Source organism: Petromyzon marinus, chromosome 16 (genome assembly GCF_048934315.1).
Source record: "Petromyzon marinus isolate PM22_M1 ecotype Great Lakes invasive population chromosome 16, UKy_Petmar_22M1.pri1.0, whole genome shotgun sequence".
Classification (NCBI taxonomy): domain Eukaryota; kingdom Metazoa; phylum Chordata; class Hyperoartia; order Petromyzontiformes; family Petromyzontidae; genus Petromyzon; species Petromyzon marinus.
The window spans coordinates 2,487,228-2,514,992 of NC_133682.1; the positions used below are offsets into that span (position 1 = coordinate 2,487,228).

Below are 27,765 nucleotides of genomic sequence, written 5' to 3' on the forward strand. Positions count from 1 at the left end.
CTTAACTGTACAATACCTTGCTGATCTCATCAAAGAGCAGAAAACCTGAATGGCTCGCAGCGGCGGCTTTTAGCTCGCCGTCGAACAAAGACGGCCACGGCATGGCGCGCTTCTGTGGCCGTCTGGAACGCTCTTCTGATTTTCGGAAGCCACTGAAGCTATGCACTTTTAAATTGAAAACTTTTTTTATATAACTACTTTTTGCGTTGAGTTTGTCCCTCCCTCGCACCTCCGATTAGCACGGGTTGGCTACGTACGGTGCGAAACGAGATCAACACGCGTACATTTTGACGAAAATGCCGTCAACCGCTGCAGCAACGTTGAATTTCCGTAACAGTCTCCGAGCCGAGCACCGCTCCTTGCTCGAAATCACAGACTCGCCCACGACGAGTTCCTGACGCCCGCGTCGCCGTACCTCCTCTCGCAGGGCCAGATCATCAACAAATCACGCGTGCGCCAAGCGGCGGACAGAATCTCCGAGGAAGCCCCTTTGCTGATGGACGGATGAGAAGAAGAGCGGGCTGGAAATGCGTGCGGGAAGCATCATATATACACACACACACAAAGCACCCCTCCACCCACCTCCAGAAAATGTAGATAGAGAAACCCCTGCCCCTCATGAATTAGAGAGATGCACAAGATGATCGTATAAATCAAACTCGCTGCATGGCGTGATGCAATATCGCTCTCGCAGATATATCCGGACGTTGGGGAAATCACGTCTCGGGTTGACGGGCGGGGGGGAGGATTGCTTCTGCCTTCAACCGTGGTAGCGCAGCTCCGTGATATAAAAAAACAACCCCGCTCCGTTGGGTCCGCGTGCCTCCCCGGGCCGACAAACGAGTACTGATGGGACTTGACTTGTATTTTCTCAACTCCCTTTTTTATCATTAACAAACTGACACGGCTTGTAGACACTAACGAGACTGAAAAGCTCGACTGTTGGTACAATACACACACACACAAGGCAATGCGCAAGGACGGGGAGACGATCCTTTACATTGGGAGTGGGACGCGGAGCAAGGGGAAGGGATGTGTTCACGCTGTAACTGGGGCCATGCTCTCAGTCCCCCCCCCTCCCTGCCCACAGTAGCAGACGTGGAATGCAGCCGATGTGGAGAACGCTCTATACCTATTTCACGGATGTCTGAATTTGTGCAATCCTCGCGGGCATTTTACTACGCCACGCAATGGATTGCAGGATTCTTTTTTTGCTCCCTTCCATTTTACGTTCTCTGTGAAAGCTTAAGACGGGTCTGTTAAGTCCTTGAGAAACTGTTTTTTTTTCCCTCTCGATACATCTACATTATTACAATCGTAAATGTGCGCGATGCACCGTACACGAAATGTAAACGCTTCTTTAAGTGGCAATTGAAATTGTTAAATGTAACCTCATTGCTACACAAGCCATAGTAACACGGTCAGTGGTCTGCCCATGTAACAATTCAGTGACCTTCTAATCGGTGTATACCTGGGTTGTATTAAAGCTTATTTCCTTAAAAAACAAATCTGTCCGCAAAGTTGAAATTTTCTAAATATTGTAACATAGGCGCTAACATAGAGGTGCTTAACATTGATCAGTCTCATGGGGCAACTTGTGCACCTTTATAAAGGGAGCCGCAAGATCCCATTTGCCTTGGATGTGTGGGTGCAATTTGTGAAAAACTTGAGGCTCTTTAGAGAACAGCTACGACTGCTACGGATGTGTCGCTTTGACAATTGCACAAACGCCAGACAGTGCGACGTGATAATGAACGCTGTTTAGGTGAAATGCGCGCTGCAGGAGGTGGCAGTCAAGCATCAGCCGAGGACGTCTCCGTGTTCACCGAATGGGAATGCTGTCGACAGCGACACAAACGACGAGGATGAGACGCGCGCGTGTAAACACTCACACACACACGCGCAGGGAAGTCCTTCCATTGAGGTACACTTTATTGCACTTTCATATGAAAATAAAAATTTCTAAGTAAAACAAACCAGTAACTCAATCCCTTTTTCATATGTTACATATTTGTAATTAATTTTTATTTGTTTTTCCTTTTTTGTATTTTTTATACTTTTTTTTGCTTCCACTTAATGTGATTCGTCTTGCCTACGTTACACATTTTGTTCAGATGGCACATACCCAGCCAAGTGACGGCAAACGCCTCCTGACCTCACCCCGACCTCGCGTGCACACTGCCAGGGTTGGACGAAAAGGCCAGCCACCCCTCACTCTCACGACCCTCGGCAGACACCAGCAAGGGACCAGCGTCTCCGTCTGCTGGCTCAACAAAGACTGCCACACGGAGGGACGGGTGCACGACAAGCGACGGCTCTGGTCGAGAATAGAGGGGGGCCCGGTGGAAAATCTCTCCCGACTCACAGACTGGTCGTCTCATCCGGCACCACATCTCTGCCGTCCCCTCAACTCTCATTTAAGATGCACATTGACCAATGAAATTAAGGTTTTTTTTTTCCTTTTTCTCTTTCTTTACAACGTGACATTCATAAGCAGCAGCAACAAACACGCACGTGAAGGAACATGGTGATACAAAAAAAGACTGAATTCAATACTGACGGTTAGTGAAAAAAATAAAACACAAAAAAAACTCCCTGATCTTTTGAACTACATCTTTTTTTTGCCACTAAGTGCGGATCAGAACCGCCCTATGTACACATCGCCATGAACAGGCTATACAGAGCAGATGGCATCACTGTACAGCTGCCCCCCCTGCTTAGAGGCCAATTCAAGTTCACAGTTTCTACGTGGAATTATTTACACATGGACGGGCCACGAATGACAAAAGCCAATCCCCCAAAAACCCTCACAGAATCCCACAATCAAAAATGGAAGGAAAATCCTGCTTCGGCAAAAAACAATAACAGTAACCGGACCAACGCACGCACGCACACACAACGCTAAACATGGTTTTAAAACAGCACATTCAGAAGGCCTCAGTTCACCTAAAGCTTGTCACGGAGAGCACTTAGAGCTGCTCGGTTGAAGCTCTGGATTCCGTAATGCGTCTCATCGGAGCTCATTAATCACCGGCCACAATTAGAGTTCACTCTAAATGCACCCTGGTCCGCCCACTGACTTGCTGGGGAAACGCACAGCTGCACTCGATTGTGTACACCGGCTATCGGTTTTTGGGCAGTGACCTGCCAATTTCAAAGAATGTGGCGCCCGTTCATATTTAAACATCAATGCATTTGTCACGTCGCCTTAAAATTGATAATTTTTCAGTTTAAATTGGCTCAATTACTCTGGCGCTATCAGCCCCGCAGTACACACTTCAGCTTGATTAAAACAATATATCCCGTGCTGTGCCTTTCCTTACAGCATTCCAGTATGTATTTAATTTCAGTGTGTTTGCAGAAAAATAGTTTTTCTACACTAAGGGCTTGGGGTTATGAATGTGTGTGTTTGTGCAGGAGAGTGTGTGCAACAACAAACACAAGACAAAGAAGAGGTGCGGTGCGGTTTTCAGTGCAGCATCTACTTTTACGTCCCGGGGGGGGGGGGGGGCCCACTTACATGCGTGCGACCATAAAAAGACAAGTCATACGTGTGGGCAGGCCCAGCACGGGTGCTGGGGGCCGGTGCGTGACGGCCGAGGGCCACGCGAGGCTCGTCGCCCGCAACAATGACGGCGAACGGTGAAGCGAGTGACCAGAGAAGCCGGGCCATTTCTGTAAGAGTGCACGAACTGTGTATACGCAACGTGTAGCACACGCAAGGCTACTGAACCCTGTACTAACTGCCCATGTACAAACGTGAGACGAACATGAAATCCAAACAGCACCCTTTTAACTGAGAAAACAAAACAACAAAAGCTTTAGAACGCTAACACAGGAAAACGAATATAATTGAAGTGGTTAGCACAGCTTTCACATTAGTCCCAACGTGGGTTGATGTTACAGTCATAATGACGAGGCACAGCGTAGGCTGTGTAGAGAGAGTAAACAGGCTGGGACATCGCATGCCGCATTCACAACGCACCTTCGCTTTCAAACCTGGCCTTTAACAACAATTGAAAGTGTATCCCAAACAGAATGGAAATGTACGTAGGGTCATCGAGTTGTAAGTATTTAACAAAAAACCTAACGATGACGGAAAAATGTAAGAGAACGCTTCATTTTTTGCGACACCACAGTAGCGGTTTGGCGTGCAGAGCCCCCGAGCTGAAGTTTGCAATGTTGGCAAAAGCAAACTTATTTCCATAGTTTGTTAAGACAATTAATCTGCTGCGTTTCAGCACGGCGTCCGGTAATCATTTCCGCTCGGCGCCTTCTCCCCTGCAAAAGGTGAGCTCTGCGCCTTTCTGTACCCTCTGCAAAAAGGTGTCCGCCCCGTCGTGCGACATCAGCAGGCGGGCCTTTTCGTGGGTACAACTCCCAGAGGCTCTATGTTACTCTGTGAGCACTGGAAGCTGCCCACCAAGTGATAAGCGCTTTATTTTCGTTGGTTTCGAGCCGAAATTGTTCAATAGTACTCGATCTCGCTGCCGTGATATGGCAACCGAGGTTTTCTTCTGGAACCCAAGGAACACACGGGGGGGGGTTGGGGGGACGCGCACACCTCGCGATGTCATCCCACATAGCTGATGGCCACCGCAGCAAACTTTAATCAAAGACTTAACTTTATCCCTTCTATGCATCCCAGCTCGAACGGTTACCAACAGAGCAGTTTTAGTCGTATCACAAAAACAAATAAACAAGTAAATTGATAACGATTAAGAAAAAAAGATACCTTTCACAGGCTGTAGTGTAATCCATTAGAACAAAGTGTTAGGGACGCTTATTCTGCTGCTTACATTCACATTCCTAATTTTAATGATCCACCACAAAGACTTATGCCAAAGTGGGTTCCCATGTCCCTCCCTTCGCGCTTCACTGCACCAAGATAGCTAGGTCCCTGCTCTCATTAGGTTCAGTCGCTTTAAGGCCAGCAAAGAAAACGATCTTCTTCGGCTACCAAAACTCCCACAACCGCTGCCGCAAAGGAAGGTCCTTGGCTGCTGCTATGGAAGAGTGAACGCCACAGACCACTGCTGCGCCGTCTTCCATTTGGTGTCAACCTTGAGCAGTCCGATGCAAGAAGTGCTTTGGGTCTTACCCCACTCCAGTCACATGCGCTGGGGTAGACAGGGTGGCACGGCAAGGGCCTGACAAAGAGCCTTAAAAGTGTGAGATTTTTAATCGCTTGAAATTTGTTTTATTTTTTAAATAGAGTTCTCCAAGTCAGTGTACTTTCAAGTCAGTAATATACCACAGGCAACTTGAGGATGGTTGGTGGGTGGGGTGGAAGTTCAGCTGAAGATTTCAGTCGTCAAATCTTCCTGCTTGTTGTTGGCACTCAGGTGTTCCATTTGTGTCCTGTATTTTATACATTTAGGCTTTTTTTGTGTGCGTGATCCCTTCCAACGTTGGCACGTGAGCAACAAGCCCATTTCAAAGAGACCCACGGGGTCTACTACTTTCGTGCCCTTCAGCCTCACTGCCCACCACCACCACCCCCCCCCCCCCCCCCAGTGCCACCCACAACCACAGGCGCACAGCGAACGCGCGCCACACACTCGGCGTGGCCGAGCACTTGTCACGAATGCCACCGCACCTTCGCAGAGCCCACTGGCCGCGGTGGGGAGGGTCATTCACTTGCTGTCCACGTCAAAGTCCAGGACAAGCAGCTTGGTCTCCTCGGTGCCATTGCGGCTGCCCACGGCACACACCAGCTTGGTGTTGGAGCAGCGCACGCGCCACACCACCCCGCCGCTGCCGCCGCTGTCCAACGAAACGAGGTTGCGAAGGAAGTCGCCCGTGCGCAAGTCCCACAGCTTCACGGTGCCGTCGTCCGAGCTCGTGACCACCAGCTTGCGACTGAACTGAAGGCAGGTCACCGCACTCTGGTGCTTGTTCGGCCCTGCGGTAACACGGCGAGTTGAAGACGGAGGAGGTGAAGGGAAAAAAATCCAAACAAAGAAATTGCATTAACAGAGACTTCCATATGGATAAATGAACACTCGACACTGCATGATGCTAAAAAAACCATCCCAGAAGAGCACCACCAACATGAATCGAACCTCAACATGATAGGTCAATTGCATTTTTTACAGGTACTGATTAATGACGACAAGGCACATGTATATCACTCAGATTGTTTTTTGTTAAAGTGGCTTTACCTGGCTTTTTCTCTGCTCTCCTCGAATATGCTATTATTTGGTTCAAACTCATATTAGGTACTACTCGGTAATGTGCATTCTCTCGAGACATGTGGAATGTAATAATGTTGCGAATCGAATTGCTTAACCCTATGTTTAACCTTAACTCTTCTTTGATCTATATGGGGTCATATCATGGGATAAAGAATCCATCCTGACTTTTCACAGAGCAGTACATCACCACCCCCTGTGAGCGAACAGTCTGTGTCAGGAGATTTCCAAAAGATTTCACAGGCAAAATAACTCTCACCTGACCTGAAACACAGTAAAAATCTATTGCATAACCATCAAAATTATATTTTAAAATTCTCAGAGCTGCAAATTAGCCAAAGGTTAAAAAACTAAATTTAATGCTTTTTTGTGTGCAGATAATGGTAATTGGGTTGAGATAATCAACTCACTTGAGAACGTAATTTAATCACAGGTCTGAAACCCAGATTTCAATTCAGGATCTCAGCAGCAGCAGTAGCACCAGGCCCGTGTCCTCCAAGCCACTCGGCTCCATCAGAAACATCCGAGCCATCTTTACCATCTCAAAAATCTACTTAAAACGTAACTTGACGTGACGCAACAAAGAAAACCCAATCGTAAAATGTTATCCATAATCCCACCTTGCAAAGTCTGTAGGCACTGGCCGGTCTTGATGTCCCAAATCTTGACGGTGGAGTCTGCGTTTCCCGACACGAGGATGTTGTCCCGGAGCTCCATGCCGCTGGTGAGCGACTGGTGGCCCACGAGCGTGTGTAAGCAGGTGCCCGTCTCGGCGTCCCACACGCGTATCGACGTGTCCAGCGACCCGCTCACGATGTGCACACCGTCAAACTGCGCGTGACGTGGGACGGGTGGGCGGGTGTCGTGGGGGGGGGAGGCGACGGAAAAACCAAACAGTCATGAATTAAGAATCATCGCAACATATTTATTCAAACAATCACGATTAAAAAAACGATCTAGTGTTGGGCCAGCATTGGACAACGGTCAGGGCATAATTCTTCATCTGTCAAGTATCTCTATTTGGACTCCTCTTGTCTAAAATTACCCACAAGCCGGCCAAGACCCAAGGTGGCCATCCATCTTAATGTTCCGGTTACAGCCCGGCAAATAAGATACTAATGAGCCTGACGCTTCGCAGGCTTGCACACGGAGCTGGAACGTGCTGGGAACAGCTATGGCACAATTCTATCACATCCGTACCGGTCCTTTATTTATTTTTTGACAAAGACAATAAAAGCTGAAGGGCAAGCACGATGCTTCAATTCCACACGCATATATATAATGTGCAGACGAGAAATCGTTTGCATTACTCGCGATAACTCATTGCAAGCCTCTCCTCAAAAGATGCCTCCCATTCCACGGGCTCTCACTCTCGGCTTATAGACGCTTTCTATATTGGAGTCTATATTTGCCAATTCACCCTAAACTGACACTGCCAAGCTGTGCCATTACGCCACTAAGCCAATAAGGGTACAACGGTGTGCAATCGCGTGATTTCGTCACATTGAATGACCAAGTAATAAAACAGGTGGCTATTGAAATGAAGTGGCTTTAATTGAACGAGCAAAGGTGGTCCAGGAAAGTCGGGTTTGCTACAGGATTGTTGTGAATTCTGCAAAAGCGTGCGAGTCTAAAATAACCAACCTGCGGCACGCACCGCAAGAGACAGACCGACGAGACCGCGGCGCGCACACCCATGCCGGAGTGGTGTGTACGACCAATCTCTCTCCGGCACGTGTGCAGCAGGAGTGATAGTGGGCCAGCGCTCGTAATTACTAGGTGGTGGCTTGTGTGTTCCCGGGTGATTTGGAGCAATTTTGGGCCGTCGTGCACCATCTGCACAGTCCAAAAGGTATAGACTTGTCACCGAAACCCCATTAATGTCAAATGGGTTCAGTTCCACCCACTTAGCTAAACAGTTGAGACAATACCGCTGAATCCTAAGTGGTCCACACGTATAAATCAATAGTCCAGCTAGAGCACAGCAACGCTGTGACTGACCCAATGCGGTGATGACACAGCGCTCGATAACTTGCTGTCGTTATGGCAAATCACAAAACACTCCAACAGTTACACCCAACCTGAATGTAGCCAAATCAGAGACAACTCTGATTGCAATTATAGGTCGAAATGATTCATCAATTAGTTGCTTCCATTGAACTAAAACAGTGAGTCGACTTAAATGTTGTGTAGTTAAAATCACGGATGAAAAGAAACTGGTGCACAGTAAGCCCTGACCACCATGACCTCACTGGCAGCTCACATTTGGCTCATTAGGAAACTTTATTTGAATTTATATGTTGCCAAATTCCAATGACGAACAACACAACACAACCTTAAAAAGAAAGGTTTACATTTCACAAAAATAATAGTGCACCTGCCATTTGGAGTGACTAATTGATTTTCCACTCGTCAATTACAACTGAGCTCTAACCTATTACACAATTCACATGTTAGCAGATAGGTCAATTCCTTTCAGAAAAGAGCTCCATCTTGACAGACCTAATGGGACAGAAATGCACAGCAGCGCTCTGTTTGGTGCAAAAGGCCCATCTTACAACAACGTGAATCAGCCCCTTAATTACCGGGTTGCAAGCGCACCATTTACCGTAAAAAATATATAATCGGTGGCGTAGCGGCAAAACGAGACACCGGCTCACCTGCAGCGAGTAGACTCTGTTCGTGTGACCCTGCAGCGTGTGCAGGCACGTCTCGCTCTCGGGGTCCCACACCTTCACCGTGTAGTCGTAGGCGCCGCTGACGACGCGCCGGCCGTCGTACTGCACACAGCGCACGGCCGCCACGTGGCCCGCGAGCACGTGCAGGCACTGGCCCGTCTCGATGTCCCACACGCGTAGGGTGGCATCGCGGGAGCCGCTCACGACCCTGGCAAAACGGGGCAATGGGGGAAATCCGTCCACTTGTGACCGCGACGTCGGGTTTCGGCGGCGCGGGCGGTGACCGGTCGTGGGCAAGGCTTCAAACCTAACTCCCCGTTTGGTCGATGAACTGCGTGGGTGGCGATGCGTCAAATCGAGAGGTCGTCAGGCCGATTTGATGCTTTCTCCAGCTACCAGATGAACGAGATGCCTTGGTCGTAGTCGGACAACGGCGTCCAAACATTGGGAGAGGAAGAGCTATTGCCCAGTGTTCTCTGCACCACCCATCAACCACCATAGCATGTAAATATTGTATAAATGTAACAGCTTGAGGTATTGCATTGCCAGTATCGTAGAAGCACACAGACCAAAAAACATCTCATCCCCTTTCATCATTAGCAGTGCTTTGCTTGATTTAAAATAATGGTTGGCAAATGCCTCCTCCAATGACCCTTCTTCAGAATGTTCGTTGGCATTTTTTTTGTTTGGTACCTTTGTACTCGACCAGGATGAATGACTGGGGCAGTGAGCGAGAGGCCTAGAAACCGACGATTTACACTGTTCCTTGGATAAATAACATCCTCGATAAATAGGAACAGAAGCATTAACTCTCGTGGAAAAGCCTCACCCTATTGTCCAGATTGGAATATTGGGCGGCGCTTTAGTGTTTGGTACAAATGTGTGTAAAAACAGGCTAGAAATGAACAAATGTTTTAGATGGCTACATAGCACAAGGCAGTTTACTTTTGTAAATTTCCTTGTAAGGTTGACTTATAGACACAACATGAAGAACACAAATAAATCTGCACACGTTATCATTATACTTTCGTGCAAGTTTTGTACGCAAAGCTGAAACATATGAAGCACATAAACTATGAACATTCCCACACTTAACTATGCCCTTGATTTTGTAGTTTGAGATTTGAAAAGATATAAAGGTGTTATGAAGCAAGCAGAACAACATCACACACTCATGGAAGCAAAAAATGTTTCCCCAAGGACTCGTACAGTAGACTACACACACACATATCTCTTACCATCTTTGCTGTCCAAAACTAAAACGGAGTTCTAAAATCAGACGAAGCTACATACCGTGGATTTACATTGTTTTGGCATACAGCACTGCAAACCACATTAATCAATTATCTGCGTTCATGTGAGCCATATAATATAGAGGTAATTACTGCAGTGGGCAACTGTTTGCATGACATTTTCAATTCCCTATTAAGGAAGCGGTAATCAATTTATGGATGACGAATGTCATGCGAGTGCATCCGCAGCCCGGTCATTTTTTCCTCCTCATGAAATTCCTCCCACGCCCCCTTCGCCATTAATGCGAGAATGCAGCATCGCATGCATATTAGGAATGCTTACACAACGCCATAAATGTTGAGGAATTGAAAGGTTGCCATGTAAATCAGAGCTCCGAGCGGACGGCATTTCTGCAATCGTGCTTATGTAAATAACGTTACAAAAATAAACGTTACAATTTGGAACACGACGTCAAATTTTGGCAAGCCACTTTGATTCATGTCGCAACCTTACGCATCACATTCATTATTTTGCTTGCGTAAATGGAGCTATTAAAATGACATTTCCCTTACACGTGCCTCCTACTTCCTTCCCACGTAAAATGTTGACAAGCTGTAGCCACTGGAATAAGCCCTCCAGTGACTGCTGACAGGTGTGTGGGTTTTGGTGGGTTTTCATTTCACAGTCATAGATTAAATCAGTGACATGTGGCATCTGAACCCTGCGCTAGCTTCACTTATCCTTAAACGGGTACTTGGTAAGGTGTGGAACCATCAACATTTCGCGTGAAATATACGCTTACTAATACAGAAGATGGGGGGAAGCAGTGGCGCATGAGTCATCCTCCTAAACTTGGTGACCTGTGTTCATTTCCTGGCCATGGCTAACATCAGTGGTGAACGATATCGCAATAATCCCTACCCTTCACCAACCCGCACTGACCAGAGTGGTGAAGTATGGTCAAACAAACCCCAATGACCGACATGGCGTAGAGAAGACCCTAGTGCAGCAAAATGGATTGCAAAGTGGCTGCACATCAAATCAATGCCGACGAAGGATTGGCCTCAACAGCGAGCGAGGTTACGTGCGGGATGTGCGCTCGTGTGTCGTGCGCGTGTGTGCGATGACGCACCTGTTTCCATGCAGATGCATGCAGCGCACAGTAGACGTGTGTCCGTACAGCGTGTGCACGCACTGCCCCGTGTCTGCATTCCAGACTTTGAGCGTCCGGTCTGTGGAGCCACTGACGATGATGTTGCCACGCATCTGCGATGACCACACGCCGCCCGTGTGCCCCACCAGCGTCCGCAGGCACTGCCGAGGCACAAGCAAACAAATAAACATAAACAAAGAGGGGAGACAGCAACGTCCACGGAGGATCGACTCGTTTCTTTTATCGTTGGCGCTGCGCGGAACAAGACGTGTCTGTTACAGTGTGGGGGCATGCGTATTTGTGGCACATTCCAGATAAGAATGATATCTTTGTTCATCTGATATACTACAAAGGAAGAGACTTGGCTTTAATGATAAAAATGTGCACTCTTGTTTATAAATGCTAGCTATGTTTTTTCCATAAACATGAACCGTTTTTTGTGCCCATGAAAGATAAACAAATCTTAAGCGTGGCCCCACGAAGATAATCACAGTATGTGCCAAACCGTAGTATTGTTTTAATATTTACCATCATGGAAAAAAAGAAACGTAGAAAAGGGTTCCATGAGTAGCCTTTCTCAAGGGGTTTAACACGATTCTGCGGATGTAATTTTAATTATTCTACCATGCTCCATACTTGCTTTATTATGTCATAAGACCAACTACTTTTCTGGGAACAAGGCACAGATGGCATTTGTACTCGGGGATTAATGGAAAGCTCGCAACAGTGGACATTAAAAACACAATCTGCAATCTCACGGCAGGCTGGAGAACACTGAAAATAATTTTGAACAACGCACCCATGCAGAATAAATATAAAATCAAATGAAACAAATAAGAGAGTGGTGGATGTAAAATTGGATGAAATAAAATCAAGCCCTTGATTCTAGAATCCTGATGAGCATCACCATGGCAACAAGGCAAAGTGCAGGGGTGTCTTGAAATAAGAGGCCACTTAATATTGCAGGCGAACCGGATTAACAAAAGGGACAGTGGAGAAAAATAAAATAGCCATTGACAAGCTGTATAACAGACGAAGTATGCTGCACTATCATTACAGTGATGATGCTTCCGTGGTGTGATGGCTAGCACACTGGACGTGCACAATGCAGAGGTCGCCGCTTCAACCGCACCACCCACCACAGCATTCAAAACAATGGGCACACGTCTGAAAATTCACCCCCCCCACTCCCCACCTCTGTCCAGATAGGTACTGGGCTAATCAGCAGTATGTACGAGTGCACCACAGGCGATCATGGAGGCCGTGTGTGGTGGGGTAAAGTGTGGGTACCCCCCTACCTCTTTCAATATGTCTGACCAGCGTGAGAGAGTATGCCAAATATCCTCTACAGGGGTTCTCCCGAGGTCCCTCTAGTAGAGGCCCTTCGGCAAGCAGTGGCATGAACAGGCAATTTCAGTCTTGATTTGAAGCTTTCGTGACTGCAGGAATCAATACTCTTTGGTTCTTTCGGTAAAGTCACGTAGAGTATAAAATAAAATAAATCACGACGTTTCGGGCGCAACACAAGCATCCGTCATCAGGCAATTTCAGGGCTACGCCTTTAACCTTTATTGCAAAACTATGACTACAAAGAGGACGCCCCATGCTGCAGACCTCACGTGTGCTGAGGAATGCGGAGGGCAGAAAGAGCTGCCGCAGCCTCGGGCGGTCGTCCGTGCGAGTGGCTCGTGCCACAGGGAGCTGCCCACGCTCTCTCTCTCACCTTGCCCGTGACGGCCGACCACACTTTGAGTGTGTTATCGTCCGACCCGCTGACGATCCGGTTTCCGCAGAACTGCAGGCAGGTAATCACGTGGTCATCGTGCCCCTTCAATACCTGTGACAAGACAGAGGCGCATGAGCTGCCATCGCTCACCACATTTAACCAAGTTTAAGCGAAACATTTCTGGAGATTAATTCTCATCGATGGATTGCGGTTAATCAGTGTCTTTTTATTTCTACTCTCCAATAAACCAAAAGCTTCAAATTACGTGAGTAAACGTAGTGACCGTGACTGTCTATACACTATATCGTCTCCAGGAATGAAAGCGATAGATGTGCCACTGGAATAAAGCACATCCTTTTTGCACTTGTGCAGAAACAATAAAAAACAATGATTGGCTGTTTAACTCGCGAATTTATGCCACGACTAAATCGGGGAGTATGACAGTACATTTTCAAACATCCAAAGCATTAGCACATTACAATGCATTTGCAGCTCTGCGCTGGATGCGTGCAGCGTTCATCGTTGTATATTCATGCCAAGCCCCGGTTTGATCAAATGAGCCACGAACACCATAAATCTCACATCTCCGGTTCGACTCCCCGGTGCAGAAAAAAACCAACGAAGGAACAAAGAAAAACACACGAGGAGCAGGCGGACGAGGCCAAGGGCATAAATCTAGCGCTTATCAGGCAAAGCGTGGAGGCCAGAGGAAATCTGCAGCCTTGCCGTGCACTGAGGCTGACCTTGGGAGCTCTGATCTCTCCGCAGCGCCAGTTCATGTCTATCCTGTGCTGCCGCATGTAGGCGCTCTTCCAGGGACTGTATGTGAAGTTGGGCGTGGCCGATTTCTTGCGCTTCACGTAGAGGGGTTCGTCGAGACCTGGCAAGTCGTTGGGGGGAGGGGGGGGGAAGAGGAAACGCAGCAGGTCAAGCGCCACCCTCGCACTACGAGCAGGAACCTCCAGACACAGAATTAAACTAAATTTCGATTTAAAGCTTTCGTGACTGCAAGGATTCATCTTCTTTGGTTCTTTCGGTAAAGTCACGTAGAATGAGAATAAAATAACACGATAAAATTCTCACAATGTTTCGGCCACAACACAAGTTTCGCTCCAGCGCTGTCCTCGAGACAGTCTCGTCCCTTCACCTGATGAAGGCCACTTGTGTTGTGGCCGAAACGTCGCGAGAATGTAATTGTGTTATTTTATTAATTTATTAATTTATTCTCATTCTACGTGACTTTACCGAAAGAACCAAAGGAGAGAATTAAACTATTTTTTTTATTTTACCAGGTATGGGCCCGTTGAGCTAAATAGCTCTTTTTCAGAAGCGACCCGGCCACAAATGCTAGCTCAACGTGGACATGTATGACGGCCAAACATTTTAAATGCATGTTTCTAAATATGGAAGGAAAAACCGGAGGACCCGAAGAAAAATCCATACGACCACGGGGAGAGAGACATGTAAACTACAAATATAGAGGTATCAGGGTCGGGAACGTACCCACGGCCTCCTGTGTACCCACGGCCTCCTGTATACCAGGCGAGGTAGTTAACATCTTGCTACCGAGATGTCACACGGTTTACCTGTAGCGTCTTAAACAAATATTTATATTTAGTGACTTGTTTACCATTTTCTCTATTTTAAACCCAATCTTTTTTTTGTATTGTTTGCTGTTCCAATTTGCTGACCTTCCACGACTGGAACAACTGTGACAAAGATCTTCAAAGCCCATCGGATTCATCCAGTCTAAATAAAGATTCTGATATACATTTACACGTCTGGTCAACGTCGAAAAGGAGACTAAATACCCTCCAGAGGTTCACTCTAATGGAGGCCCTTCTGCCAGCAGTTCCACGTGCAAGAAATTGCACGGCTGCACCTTTAGCTCTAATATGTTTACGTGCATCTAGATCCACCTTGATTGGGACTCCAACCCGGTCCATTTTTGAGTCCGAGATACAATCTTTAATACACAGTGATCGCATTGCTGAAGTATAAAATACATCTTACAATTATTACAGAGCAGGCTCGTTAGATGTTAACATTTATATAACTCAAGAATAGTACGGCACAAAGATTACTTTTACATTAGAGTTTTCCACTGAAGACAGGGAGTATTTAGGGAGATGAGAATATGGACAGGTAAAACGATGGGTATAATTTGTGCATTTCTTTGGGTATGGTATTATCAATACAAAGAAAAGGCCACTCCAAAAAGCGGGAACAAATTCTGAAAATACATATTTTTTTCCTCATCTTCTGCAAATGGAAAATTCCTGCGCTTGAACAGCGCTGAATTATTCACAGCCTCAGGGCCATGCAAACCGGTGGCACACTGTCGCAAATACCCCTATTCCCTCTTGCACAGCCTCTCCTCATTCGGATAACTGTTTTCTTTTTGCATTATTACAATGCTGAGTGACAGAAAATAGAAGAGACGGAACACACGTTTTTTTTTTGCTGCGGATGAAAGCAAATTAATAAAATAAGCTATCTCCGCCTGCAACATAAAGTTCAGACTGTGACCTTGAAAGAAAGCTGTGCTCAAGACTTGAAACCGAGAGTATTGTTGGTAAATGCCATCAAAATGAAGGCGGCAAATAAAAGTGGATTAAAAATTGCAGCCTTGCAATGATAACAAAGTGTACAAATATTTAAGACCTTTCTTCATACCAATGAATAAGTTAATTGTATTCCGCTGATACATATTCTATGCAAAAGGAAAGACGGGGCGGGGACCGTCCGTAAAAAATATATATATCGTCAAAAGCAAAGGTGTCAGTAACAGCTCAGGAAGAGACGTGGCAGCCACGCCAGCGAGGATGAAGTCCAATCAGGCTCGCTGACGCACATTAAAGTGCTGCTATATTTGCAGCAGTAATTTCCCCCCGCACATTCACATATACCATTGATATTTTCCCTTAAAAAAAAAATACATATTCCCATTTTACATAATTCTAAAAAGGAATCCAGATGGCCTTAAACGTTCAAATTAAATTAAAATATTAAATGGTTCATTCGTCTGGGAAGCATCTCACCCAAGTTTTGTGCCGTACGAATTGGTGTCTAAAAATGAAATTAACGGTGACCTTTGGGCAAAGTTGTGTGACCTGGGATAATAGAGCAGCACAGTTTACTGTCACACTGAATAAGTTAAACTGCAGCAGCAATGGACCCTGACCTTAACTCAATTGATTGAATTTTTCATATGAATTTACTAAAGTGGGTAGTGCCATTAAGGGGCAGTTGTGCCTTACATGTGCGAGATTTTAAGTTCATACTTATCTCCGTACAAGTGTGTGTTCTTGTAGTTGTGTAAACGTGCTTTCGTGTGCATGCATGTGTCTGTGGCATTCCGTAACAGCCTTCCAAGCAAGCCTTAAGACACTTCACATGGCCTCAAGGTGCACCTAGCTTGGCAGAAACAGCGTGGTGACTTCACCATCACTTTGTGGCAAAAAGGAAATGTTATTGACAGCTGTGGTGGTTAGCACGCTGTACTTCGAACCCGGCGGGCCGAGTTCAATACCCGGCCATGGGTAGCATCAGTGGCGAGTGATATCAGTCACACTTCTGGACCTCTTTGATTGGTTGACTCGAGCCTTAAATGAGTACCTTGTTACAGTGTGCAAAAACATCAGCACTCGGGAGACAAAGGTGGCTTGGGAGTGCTGCTGCCCAAAGTAGTCCCTTCCCCCACGCGCCGTGCCGTCCTCAACAAAGTGGTGCTCGATGAAAGCCTTTCCCCCTAACAGTCTCTGTAGACTACACGGGGGATGTTTTAAGTTTTTATTATCCGTACCTTCCTCCCGGCACTTCTCCCGCCACAGCAGGTTGTCCTCGGCCAGGATGCGCCAGTAACGACAGGTCTGTGCCGCTCGAAGGAGGTCCCGTGGCTCCAGGAACGACAGCACGTAGAGCGCGAGCTGCCCACAAAGCGGGAACGGATAACAATGTAGCGACACGGTTAAACAATAATTGTCATCCACGGTCGCCACATTAATACGGCGGTCTTCATGAGCAGCTTTCACACACAATCACTTTAATGAATGTTACACCAAAGGTAATCAAAGGCTAGGTGCTAATATATATATATTTTTTATTCTCCAGTAATTGCACTTTTGTACAGATGTGGCCCTTTGTTCGATATGGATGATGGCCTTCCCATGACATGCAGTTCTTGGGAGTTATCCGCATGTGCGAGTTGATGGCAGGGGAGCATAGAAGTGGGGGGGGGGGATACAAGTACAATATAAAAACGGATTTGAATGCACTGTCTGCTACTCTCCAGCATCTATTGCCACAGCCTGTAATTTCAACCTGTTATGCATCATGCGAACCCATCCAAGCGCTATCCAGGCTAAAACCTGCTGAGTTTCCGAGTCTTGACGCAGTCCGGGGGGGATTTGGTCACGGGTACTTTATACTAATAACGGCGAGTGAATTACAAGCAAATGTGCGATCGCGCGCAGACCTTCAATATCCCATTTTAAACACCTCTCGACTAACCCTCGTGCGGGAAAAATTCTCACTACGTACGCGCACATTCGTCCCGTGGAATCTGAAACGCAGCACGTGGAAGCATGGCCTATATCTTAGGCAGCACCCCATCAGTAATCATTAGCCCGTGCCATTGTCAGAAACGATTATGGGAGAAAAGTGTCACCTTTCACGAGAATTATAATGTACCGGAGAATTTATCGTATTGCAAATGAACTGACGGCGGTGGAAGGGGGGGGGAACATAAGGCTCTTTAAGTTGCCTGACATACAGCAAATGTGTTCACATTAGTTGTGACAGAAAATTATTACAGTGCGGTTTAGGTCACATAGACAATGACTCTCTTTAAAACGTGTGAACCTCATTGATTAGATGTAAAATGAGTTTCCCTCCGTGTTGGATTCGGACATCTTATGGGAGCCTTGCAGTGCTGCAAAACTGCAGCTAAAATGACTGGCCGCAGAATAAAAAAGCAAAGTGGCAAGCGACCCCTTTACACAAATCAAACACGCGGTCTCATCATTTGGACACGCCACTTCAGGTACCGTAAAACTGCCGTATACCTTCTGAAATGCAAGCAAAGCAAGCGGGGCAAGCTGCGGATGCAATTGCCCACGCCTTGTGAAAGCACCGCGGTGTCAATTCGTGTTAGGCTGGGACAACGTGAAAAAACCGTGAAACGTTGGACGTGGACAAAATGTGTATTACGACCTGTGCTCGCGATGCCTTCGTCCGTCAACGTTTGTAGGAGGAAGACGTGTGGATTTTGTTTTGATTTAAAAAAGAAAATGCCAACGTTTGTCGTAAAATTTGGCGGCATTGAAAGAGTATGTGGAGCTAAAGCTCGATTCAAGACTAATTCATTCCGCTCGCTTTGCATGTGCGGCGCACGCGCCCCTTCCCATGGGTCAGCTGTTTACACAAATCCAGTAACTCTCCATCTCATTACGCATCCATGCAGCGGGCACGGTCTCACACAGGGTTCACACCTTCAAAGGCTCCCAGTGATGAACTGCAAATAGGAAAGAATAGCAATGGGATGCAAACAGAAAAAATAATATTGTAAACTGGGACTGAAAAGACTGCCTTGATATTGTTTCCTCTGTGAAAAGAAAAACGTCTTGTTTCATGGCACGGTAGCCAAAGGTGAGTTTGGCTTTGCGCCGATTGCGAAAAATGCTTCGTCCGCCTGTGTGCCAATGTGGATTCTACGCGACCCCCATCGCAAGCCGTCCGAACTCTGGCAGTGGGACGGGGCTCACAAGTAACATAAGCAGCGGCGGCAGCGGCCATTCACACGGCTGACGAGTTCCATAAATTAACAGCCAGAACTTCTAATTCTGTTGCACAATTTGCGGGTCGCGGTGCTTTTCACGACATTCCACCTTTGGTGAAATTGTTCCCCTTCATCTGGACAGCCTCACTCGACACGCTGCCACCGTGAGCGAATGGATCACCATATGCTGCAACACAAACCGACCCCCCTCACTACCCATACCGCCCCATCCGCAGCGTGAGATTCAAATTTGCATCATGGTCCTCCGGTGCCTCTTGGCACCGGAAGACCATGATGGGCTAGGGCGGCTTCTCGACCTTGCTCGGCTTGGTTCGGCGTCGGCAAGGTGGCAATCTGCGTAATTGACGACGGTACACACTTCTGAAGGCGTAGTGAGCTCTCTTGCATCGACTTTGCTTAGACTGTATGGGGGACAATCACCTCCCTTGGCTTGAACTGATTGTAGGATGTAACTGTCCGAAAAAAATAAGACCTTCCCATTCACCCTGCGTATGCTCAACTCAATATTTTCATGTCTATGAAAATAATAATTTTACCCCGAAAATACATTTACGTTTGAATAAACTATTTCCAGCTCATTCTCAATACACTGCTAAGTGAAGACTAACCCACACCCTTTCGGTCATGGAGGTCGCTTGACCATACTTCACCCATGCTGGCAAGTGCCACGGATGTTAGCGGTGCCCAAGAGTCGAACTCAGCTCGCCAGATTGACAGTCACTGGGTTCTTCTAGATTAAATTAACACGATAAATATTAATTTATGAGACCTTCTCGCCAGTATAAAAAATTATGAAAAATAATAAGACGCTTTACCTTTTCTGGCAATAAAACAGGCATTAATATACTCTTTGGTTCTTTCGGTAAAGTCACGTAGGTATAAAACAAAATATATCTACATGAATTTTTCGAAAGAACCAGAGTATGGATTCCTGCAGTCACGAAAGCTTCAAATCAAGATTAGGCGTTAATATGTTCAAACGCCAAATAGAAACCTATTGCAAGGCATCAAGTCTGCATTAACCACACGTACTTGTGGAAAAACATGCAAACAAACATGCTCCGATAACATATGCACCGTCTTTGAAACGGATTGGCCTAGACCAGAGAGAGTCCTCTTCATGGTCCTTCCTCACCAGTGTTAGACCAGAGAACACCAAATGGCGAACAGTACAAAGGCAATGCAAATATCAACGTGTTAATATCTCGGGGATGAGCAGTAATATCTATGGGACCTTTTTGCCAATATGAAAAAATAAGAATATGCTTAACCTTTCTGGCAATAAATCAGATGTTAAAATCGGATGTGATTTCATTCTCCTTGTTAAATCTTCGTCCAGAGTAACCGGAGCACCTTTACTAAAAGTTTAATGAACACTAATTTTGGAATGGTTTCTTCGCAAAAAAACACGGTAATCCCTTACAAGTGATTTCAGAAACCCTTGTTCTATTTATTTTGGACCCCCCGTCATCAGATTGACCCCTAGTGCAGAGCCACCAGCAAATAACAGAGGTGAAGTGATGAGGCCGACAAATTAATTTTCGACACCGGTTGCAACAACATATGCGACCTCCAGCACTGTGCAGACCCAGAAAGGAGCTCACGATTATGTGAGCGGGGGGGTGGAAAGACTGTGGTGGGGGGGCAGGGGCTGCCCCCTCATGCTCCCCTGTGTGGTCACAGTTGGGAGGGGGGGGGAAGTGATTTCTGGTCCCACAGATGGGACCAAAGAGGCCATCAAGCGGCCACTGGGGTCAAACGGTAGCTGGTCCCCAATGAACCCTCATGGCTGGTGGGGGCCGCTTATACCCTGGCCGCAAGTCCAATTAAGCAACTGTTGACACAGATGGCGTGACTTTTACAGGGGGTTACGCTAAAAAAAACAGTCCCACCCCCACCAAGAAACAGCTACAACACGCAGAGCAGCACCCGCACAGAATGCCTTTGGTTAGGCCTGACTCATTGACATGACGTAAGCTTGAACTGAAGGCGTAAATATAAGTGTTTGAAGACTACAAATGCTCAAAGTTTTAATGCTGATGTGTATTTATGAGTGTATACTTTTTGTAGATATCAGCATTTCATTAGTATAAAACTGCTACTCCTCTGGGACCTTTGCTAACCTACATTTCATTTTTATTATTATAACAATTATAAGGGCGCTTCAATGTTGCTGGCAAAAAAATGTGCGAGAGCACAAAAATTACGACATGTCACAAACTGATGTACAATCTGCATGCCTTATTACCGTGTTTATAACCAATACCTTGCTTTGATCGTTCCCAAGGGTCAAGCGATTTATCACTGGAGCTATTCTTTTCAGCTGCACACCTAGAAAATCTCACACATACTTCAAATCGCGAGGCGAGCTTGGCGACTGTGATCCGAACAAAAACGCGTTACCGAACGCAGAGCGTGTGGGAGAAATGTTGTTGGACCTCATTATAAATGCTCATGTTTATAATCACGCATTGTATGCGTCGCCCTTTTTCACTTGCTCACCTTAATCTGCCGCGTGGAAAATATAAAATTTACCCATGTAGAATACAGACCTTAGTGAGGATTGCTTATTTTTTTGGTACTATTTTGCATTTGTAGTACAAAACATTTTTCATCATGGTAAAAAAAAAATTCACAACAATAATAATATCTACCAATGCAATTTCCTCCATTGCCTTTAAGCTCACACTCGGCAATAACGTTTAGAGATTACGAAATGTAAATGGCTCTCTGTGAAGCGGCTAAATTCCATTAGAGCTCACTCCTTAAGCCAACAGCAGAGCACAGATGCGGCGTGCGCATCCGGGGGCGCGTCGGGTGCGTCACGCAGAAGAGGCAGGGAATTTAAGTTAATTGCAGCCTACAATCTGCCAGGGTGGCACACAGACCCCCCCATCTGGCAGTTAAATGCCCTCAAGTAGCAACCCGGATTTGTCAGGTGAGGACGGCCCCATCGCGATTTCACGCACCAAGCAAAACGGCGCGGTGGTGGCTTACACACGTGACTCGTCTCGATCAAAATGACAATTAAACACGTGATAAAAATGTTACAATTAACGGTTACATTTAACGAATTTTGCTTTCCTGCTCCATCAAGACATTGCTGTTCTCCTATAAATACGTAGCAGTGGAGAGCGTACAATATGTAGCTCGTCTCAAATGTATGGCACGTTGTGTGTGTATGGTGCTCTCTCATGCAATGCACCTTCACTATGAAGCCCATTACACCAATGTCAACATTTCAACAACAACATCCGCGATAATGAGAGGCAGCAAACCAATTTGTGCACGTTTTTGCAAAACACGAACACATGGAGGAAAAAAATTACGGGCAATTCAAACGGATGCATAAATGGGAATTCACACAAAGCAAAATTCTGCAACCCCTTGATAACCCAAGCGTGTCCGTATCCAAGAAACACCTGCCAATGACTGAGGGCTGCAAGTAAAAATAGCTTGGATTATAACGGCACCTGTGAAATAAGGAATGTTACAGTGCAGCCACATGCATAGATGCATCTGGCTAATAATCGGTGTCAGTAAAATGCATCCTTAAGTGTGCTCCGCATCCCACAATTCCACGTGGAATGCATTGGGGCAAAAAAAAAGTGCATTTCCAGCCCCGAATTGTTTGGCGGCACCGAATTTTCGTCGGCAAATGAAGAGCGTCCAGTCCGAAGGCAGAGAGATTATCCGTCATATTTATACAATGTATGTTAATATTTAAACAAATAATAAATTAACGAGCTAACAGAGCATTGAATTAATGAGTGAATTTCCAGAGTGATGTCGTGACGAGTGACAGCGCTGCCTCGCGAGGGCTAGCCTTCGCTCCCGGCCACTCAATTCATGACGGAGCGCTGCCCCTACACGGCGCACTACAGCCAATCAGTTTGAGTTGCCATAGCTGCCGGCCATCATCACCATAGCGACTTTACCCTAATGAATTATTCCCACCGCTGAAAAACAGTTGGTCAAAGCATCCTGCCCCTTTGTTTCAGTGCCCAGTTCTTCTGATTAGCTTTCGCTTAGTTTACAACTCTGCAACGTGAAGCTATCTTGGAACCCGAAGCACGCCAGCCCTCGGCAGTGTTCGCGCGATCCAGGCGCCTTTATTTATTTGTTTCTTAAACCCCCGTCCACTCTCATTTTTGCCGAGTACAACCTCCTGGCCGTGTTGACTTGTGGTGGAGGGACCTCTTAACGTTACATGGCATTATGGAGATGGACAAAACGGGCTCCAACATTGCCAAATCAGATGTCAGAGGTCATGCTGTAAGCCGGCACAATAAATTACAGCAACAGAGCACAGGAAGAGGGGGGGGGGGGAAATAAAAAAATCGTGGAAAAATTGCAAACGCAATGCAGAATGGCAACAGAGGAAAGAAAAACCTAAAGTGGATATTTTAGATGAAATCTCAACTGTAGTGGTTATTGAGTCAGAGCGGCACGTATAATACGTTACATGCAATTCATGGCTAGAGCACTCTCTCTGTGTGAGTGTGAAAATGTATTCAGGAGATGTTGGGACTGGACAAGTGCTTTAACATTAGAGTCACTGGCAAACACTGCTGGGACCACAGGTTATTAAAGGTTTTTTTTTCTTACAAGCACAGTACTTTACGTCGTCGTCATCGTCGGAGGGACTTACAGGCAAATAAAACGAACATTAGCAATCACATGGATTTTCCGAACAAATAACGAGGGCTATAATGTTCATCAAATAAACAGCTCGTGCGAAAAGTTTTAGATTACAGCGAATGCATTAATTTATGAAGGACGCATCGTCAACACACACACACACAGGGGTAATGCGTTAATATCCTTCCACTTTGTCTCGTGTTCCTGAGCAATCCCGTCTCTGTTTAACGGTTTCTGATTTGTTCTCATCTCTCTCGATACCATAACGAGAAGGTCACAGTGACTGGCCTAACATAACGCGACCGTGCCAAGGCTCGGCAAGATTAATATTACAGCTATGGAATGAATACATAACGGCAGCAGTGACATGTGCACGTCGGAAGGCCTCGCCATGCCTGCGCAGGTGCAGTCAGGGGGGTTATTGGACCATATTTCACCACGCTGGTCAATGCGGGTTTTGCGCAGCGTAGACACGGAAGCTGAGAAGGACGAAATAACAAAAGGATTTTTCTGCACTGCTTTCTACTGCTCACATGGCAGCTCTTTTAACAGGGGTCGGCAACCAAAATATCAAAAGGCATTTTTTTCGCATTCGATCAAAAAAGACCCCTCAATTCATCAGAGAGCCGCAATGCACTGTGTGGTGAATATGAGACGGTGGTCCTTCATAAATAACGTCACGGAGTGGGCCTTAGAGAGCCGCAAACGGCTCCGGAGCTGCCAGGTGCAGACCCCCTGCCCGATAACAACCTGTTTCGTGCATGGTGGTCACCCATCTCAGCACCATCCAGAGTCAACCTTGCTTAGCTTTAAAGTAATAACAAGAGCAGGCACATTCTGGGCGACGTAGTCACACAGGCAAGCAAGGTAGAGCACACGTCGATACAAGGGGGACGTACCTCCTTGGGCAAGAGGGAGATGAAGTCTCTCTGGAACTGTGGCTCGATGACCTGCATGACGTGCTTGATCTGCGGCGGCTCACATCGATCTATGAGCTCATCCAGCGCCAGCAGCCGCTCTGGACCACTCCAGCTCTAGAATACAAACAACAGGCAGAGTGCGGGGGGGGGGGTTGCACACATCATCGTTATGATTGTCAACGCCTGCTTGCGAGTGTCACAGACGGAATGGGTCCACGCAGTCTTTTAACATAAAGATCCGAGTTAATGAGGCAAATTCCAAACACCCTGAAGATCCATTTCCCAGCAAATGTTGAAAAAACCTCCATACTTCTCGAACAAAGAACCTGCCCCTTCTGCGCTCGTTAAAACCAGCCCGTTTTGTTTGTACATGCGAATGTGTCATCATCATCCATGATCTATCCACCCCATCGCCAATCCTCACGGTCGTGCGATGGCACAATCCATATCGCTCCTGCACAATCGTTAATTCAGTAAACAAAAAACTAGAGGAAGTAGGATCACGTTTTAAGTTAATTTCATTTGGCCGAGGTAAGAACTCAAGAGATCGCGATGAAGTCTCATTTGGAGCTTTATTCTGCCAACTGGGCCATTTTCGCAAATATGGAGCCCGACACCGGCACACTGGCCTACTCTGGAGAATGACGTCAGGGGACCTTGAACGTCCGCTGTGAAGCAGACGGCGTGTAGAGTTACGAGAGTTATTATCATTTATAACCGCAGTATTAATTGGAGCGGCCGCTCGATTGGAACCGCGAACCTCTGCAACAAGCGGCGAATGTGCTACCGCTGTGCCACGTCACCGCCAGGGTCGAAGGTCAGAGGTATTCGCTTTTATTTTTTTACAAAAAACACCTTCTGCCTTGACTTTTATGCTCAAGTCATCGTGGTGATAGGTTGGGCTATAGACCCAAATATCTACTTTTGAGAACTCCATGGAAATTTATAATTGTGAGGCAAAAGCCCAATTCCATGATAAATGAGTTCCCTTGGCAAGTGAATAATTTCACATTTTCGTTAAATCCGATCACAACTGAATTGGGCTTTTGGCAACAATAGTTTAATTCTTGCTAATACAAGTCCAGCTTAGTCTCAAGGTAAATCCCTTTAGATGTATAATTAAGTACTATAATGGTTAAGAGGAGTCAAATCGCAGACAACCCCAGCGGATAATAGGTTTCGCGACACAGGTCCTCAACTTACAGCCAGATAAGAATATTTATCCTATTCTTAGCTCTTTCGGTAAAGTCACGCTGAAGCGAAACAAAATAATAATATATATAACGTGGCTTTACCGAAAGAGCTAAGAATATGAATTACTGCAGTCACGAAAGCTTTAAATCAAAAAATATTTATCCTGTATACATTGCATACATTATTCTACAATGTATGTTGTGTGCAAATTATTTGATTACATTTAGATTTCTTACATTTAATCCACAAGACACATTTTATTACCAGCCAACCTGGTCTGGCTTACCAGGGCTTTCCTGTAGTTAATACACTAATACAATTCTCTGTACGAAGCAGCACTCATGTAGGCGACATAATATTCATTCTGGCTGCACTGCTATTGCATTAAAACAAAACAAATACATCCCCGGTGTGGTTTGTGCCTGCACTTCTCTACGTGGACAATGAATCACTACAATGAACTGCTGACCAAAGCGGCACTGTATAAATAAGACACTGCACTCCATTTCGAGTACACACGAGCACGCACGCGCGCACACACAGGCTGACAAACACGCACACAAATCAATCAAACAAGACGAACAGAAAGACAAACGAAACCAGGCGTAGGTTTGTTGTGAAAAATAATCTGGGAGTACGGGAGATAAATTGTCGCATCCATGCCAAGGCCTGGACTGGTAATGCAATGGGTAGTACGCAACTCGGGAATGGAAAAGGCAAGCGCACTGCATTGATCGATGTAGCTTCGATAAAAAAAAAATTAGATGAGATGGCCGGGTCTGTTTTAGCTCCATGACGGACAGTGATGCAGAAAGAGAAAGGAGAGAGAGGAGAGAGAGAGCGAACAGAGAGGTAGGATGATGGAGACGATTACACCAATCGATTGAACAGTGGAGGCCATCTCTTCTGGCTGGCTCAGTAACAGGCAAGGAGAGTCGAGTGTCAGTCTGACAGACTCTGGACCGCGCAAACACAGGGACGCAATCACATCCGCGAGGGCTCCCGGCTCTTGCTTGTCCAAACCCCAGACAGGCCATCAAGCCACCCAACAAGCGGCATCATACTATGCATCTGCCTGAGAAGCACAGCGAAAATATAAAATGCTTGCCAAGTGCCAACATATAATAAATAAATCTCACACACTGAAGTTAAAGCACTTGTGCATTTTGCATGTCAAACACGAGTATTGCACTAGCGTTTAGCAGGGAACAGGGAAAGGTGGCTGTGTGCTATTCTCTATTGAATTGTATTTTATTAAATTCCATACTTCAGTAGTTTGTAGCTGTTGCTCTAGATTTTTCACCTTGGAAGATTGACAGTGCAGGAGGAAAAAAACCCACAGAAGGAATCATGTGGACTACATTATCTAATTTTTTTTTTAATAACTCCTTTAATTCCATTTGGTTTGACCCACACCAGTGTGCTCAGGTCCACAAGGCCCTGTTCACTAATAACGTAGAAAAGACATTACGCGCTGATATTTCCCACTGTGCCTCACTGTGTTTGCATGCAGAGGCGTTTTTTTTCTTTATGCCAATTATCCCCACAAAGTTTCATCGCGGTGGATATTGGCGTTTTTTTAAGGAAAGCTGTGGCGTTTAACATCTATATGCCACACAGCCATGGCAGTGCGGGCCTTTTAGTTAATTGTTCAGCTTTTAATTTTTCATAAATGAAATCCTTTCATTAAATAAGGCCGCAAGGAGTTTAATTAAAGCGATGACTCTGATGGTAGATGCAAGTCTCCCCGAGAGACAAATGTTTTAAAATAAAAAAAAGCGTACTGCCATTGCCGTAATTTCATTTTAAATCGTTTATGAAAAACGACACGAGCGAACGCGGACGTCGAGATTTCGCGCAGCCGGGGTTTCACGGCCCCTTACCTGGAAGGTCCTGAGCCAGTCCTGCAGCTCCGCGGGAGGAGTGACGCCCGCGAGACGGCGGCGGGAGGAGCCCTGGCCCTGTCCGCTCGCTGCGCGCAGCTCCCCGAACGTCGTCGGCACGCTCGTGCACGGCAGCAGCGAGCCCAGCGCGTGACTTGAGGTAGCAACGGGAAAATAGCGGACGCGTTAAAAGCTAGCAAATGCGCACACGGTCATCGCCATCGTCTGCCGAAGGGTATGGCTAGGGCACTACACGAGCACCGGACATGTTTTAAAAGCCAGCGACTGTGCATCGTCACACCATAATAATATCATCATCACTGCCTCCGGTGCACCCTAACGT

The 27,765-nt window shown here is 46.3% G+C and overlaps 2 protein-coding genes across 10 annotated transcripts in view; one reads left to right on the forward strand and one right to left on the reverse strand.

The window, feature by feature from the left end:
* Nucleotides 1–1,508, forward strand: part of LOC116942986 (lysosomal dipeptide transporter MFSD1-like) — a 43,831-nt gene extending 42,323 nt beyond the window's left edge. For all 5 annotated transcript variants that reach the window (XM_032955538.2, XM_076067421.1, XM_032955539.2 and 2 more), the window contains one exon: nucleotides 428–1,508. In XM_032955538.2, coding sequence (XP_032811429.1) covers nucleotides 428–508 — 81 coding nt within the window. In that variant the 3' untranslated portion in view covers nucleotides 509–1,508. The remainder of the gene's footprint in view (nucleotides 1–427) is intronic.
* Nucleotides 1,509–1,906: 398 nt separating this feature from the next.
* Nucleotides 1,907–27,765, reverse strand: part of FBXW7 (F-box and WD repeat domain containing 7) — a 102,510-nt gene continuing 76,651 nt past the window's right edge. For all 5 annotated transcript variants that reach the window (XM_032955532.2, XM_032955531.2, XM_076067417.1 and 2 more), the window contains 9 exons: nucleotides 27,423–27,576; nucleotides 24,325–24,459; nucleotides 16,790–16,913; nucleotides 13,728–13,864; nucleotides 12,982–13,095; nucleotides 11,238–11,419; nucleotides 8,855–9,080; nucleotides 6,815–7,025; nucleotides 1,907–5,905 (listed from right to left, as the gene is read on the reverse strand). In XM_032955532.2, coding sequence (XP_032811423.2) covers nucleotides 5,637–5,905; nucleotides 6,815–7,025; nucleotides 8,855–9,080; nucleotides 11,238–11,419; nucleotides 12,982–13,095; nucleotides 13,728–13,864; nucleotides 16,790–16,913; nucleotides 24,325–24,459; nucleotides 27,423–27,576 — 1,552 coding nt within the window. In that variant the 3' untranslated portion in view covers nucleotides 1,907–5,636. The remainder of the gene's footprint in view (nucleotides 5,906–6,814; nucleotides 7,026–8,854; nucleotides 9,081–11,237; nucleotides 11,420–12,981; nucleotides 13,096–13,727; nucleotides 13,865–16,789; nucleotides 16,914–24,324; nucleotides 24,460–27,422; nucleotides 27,577–27,765) is intronic.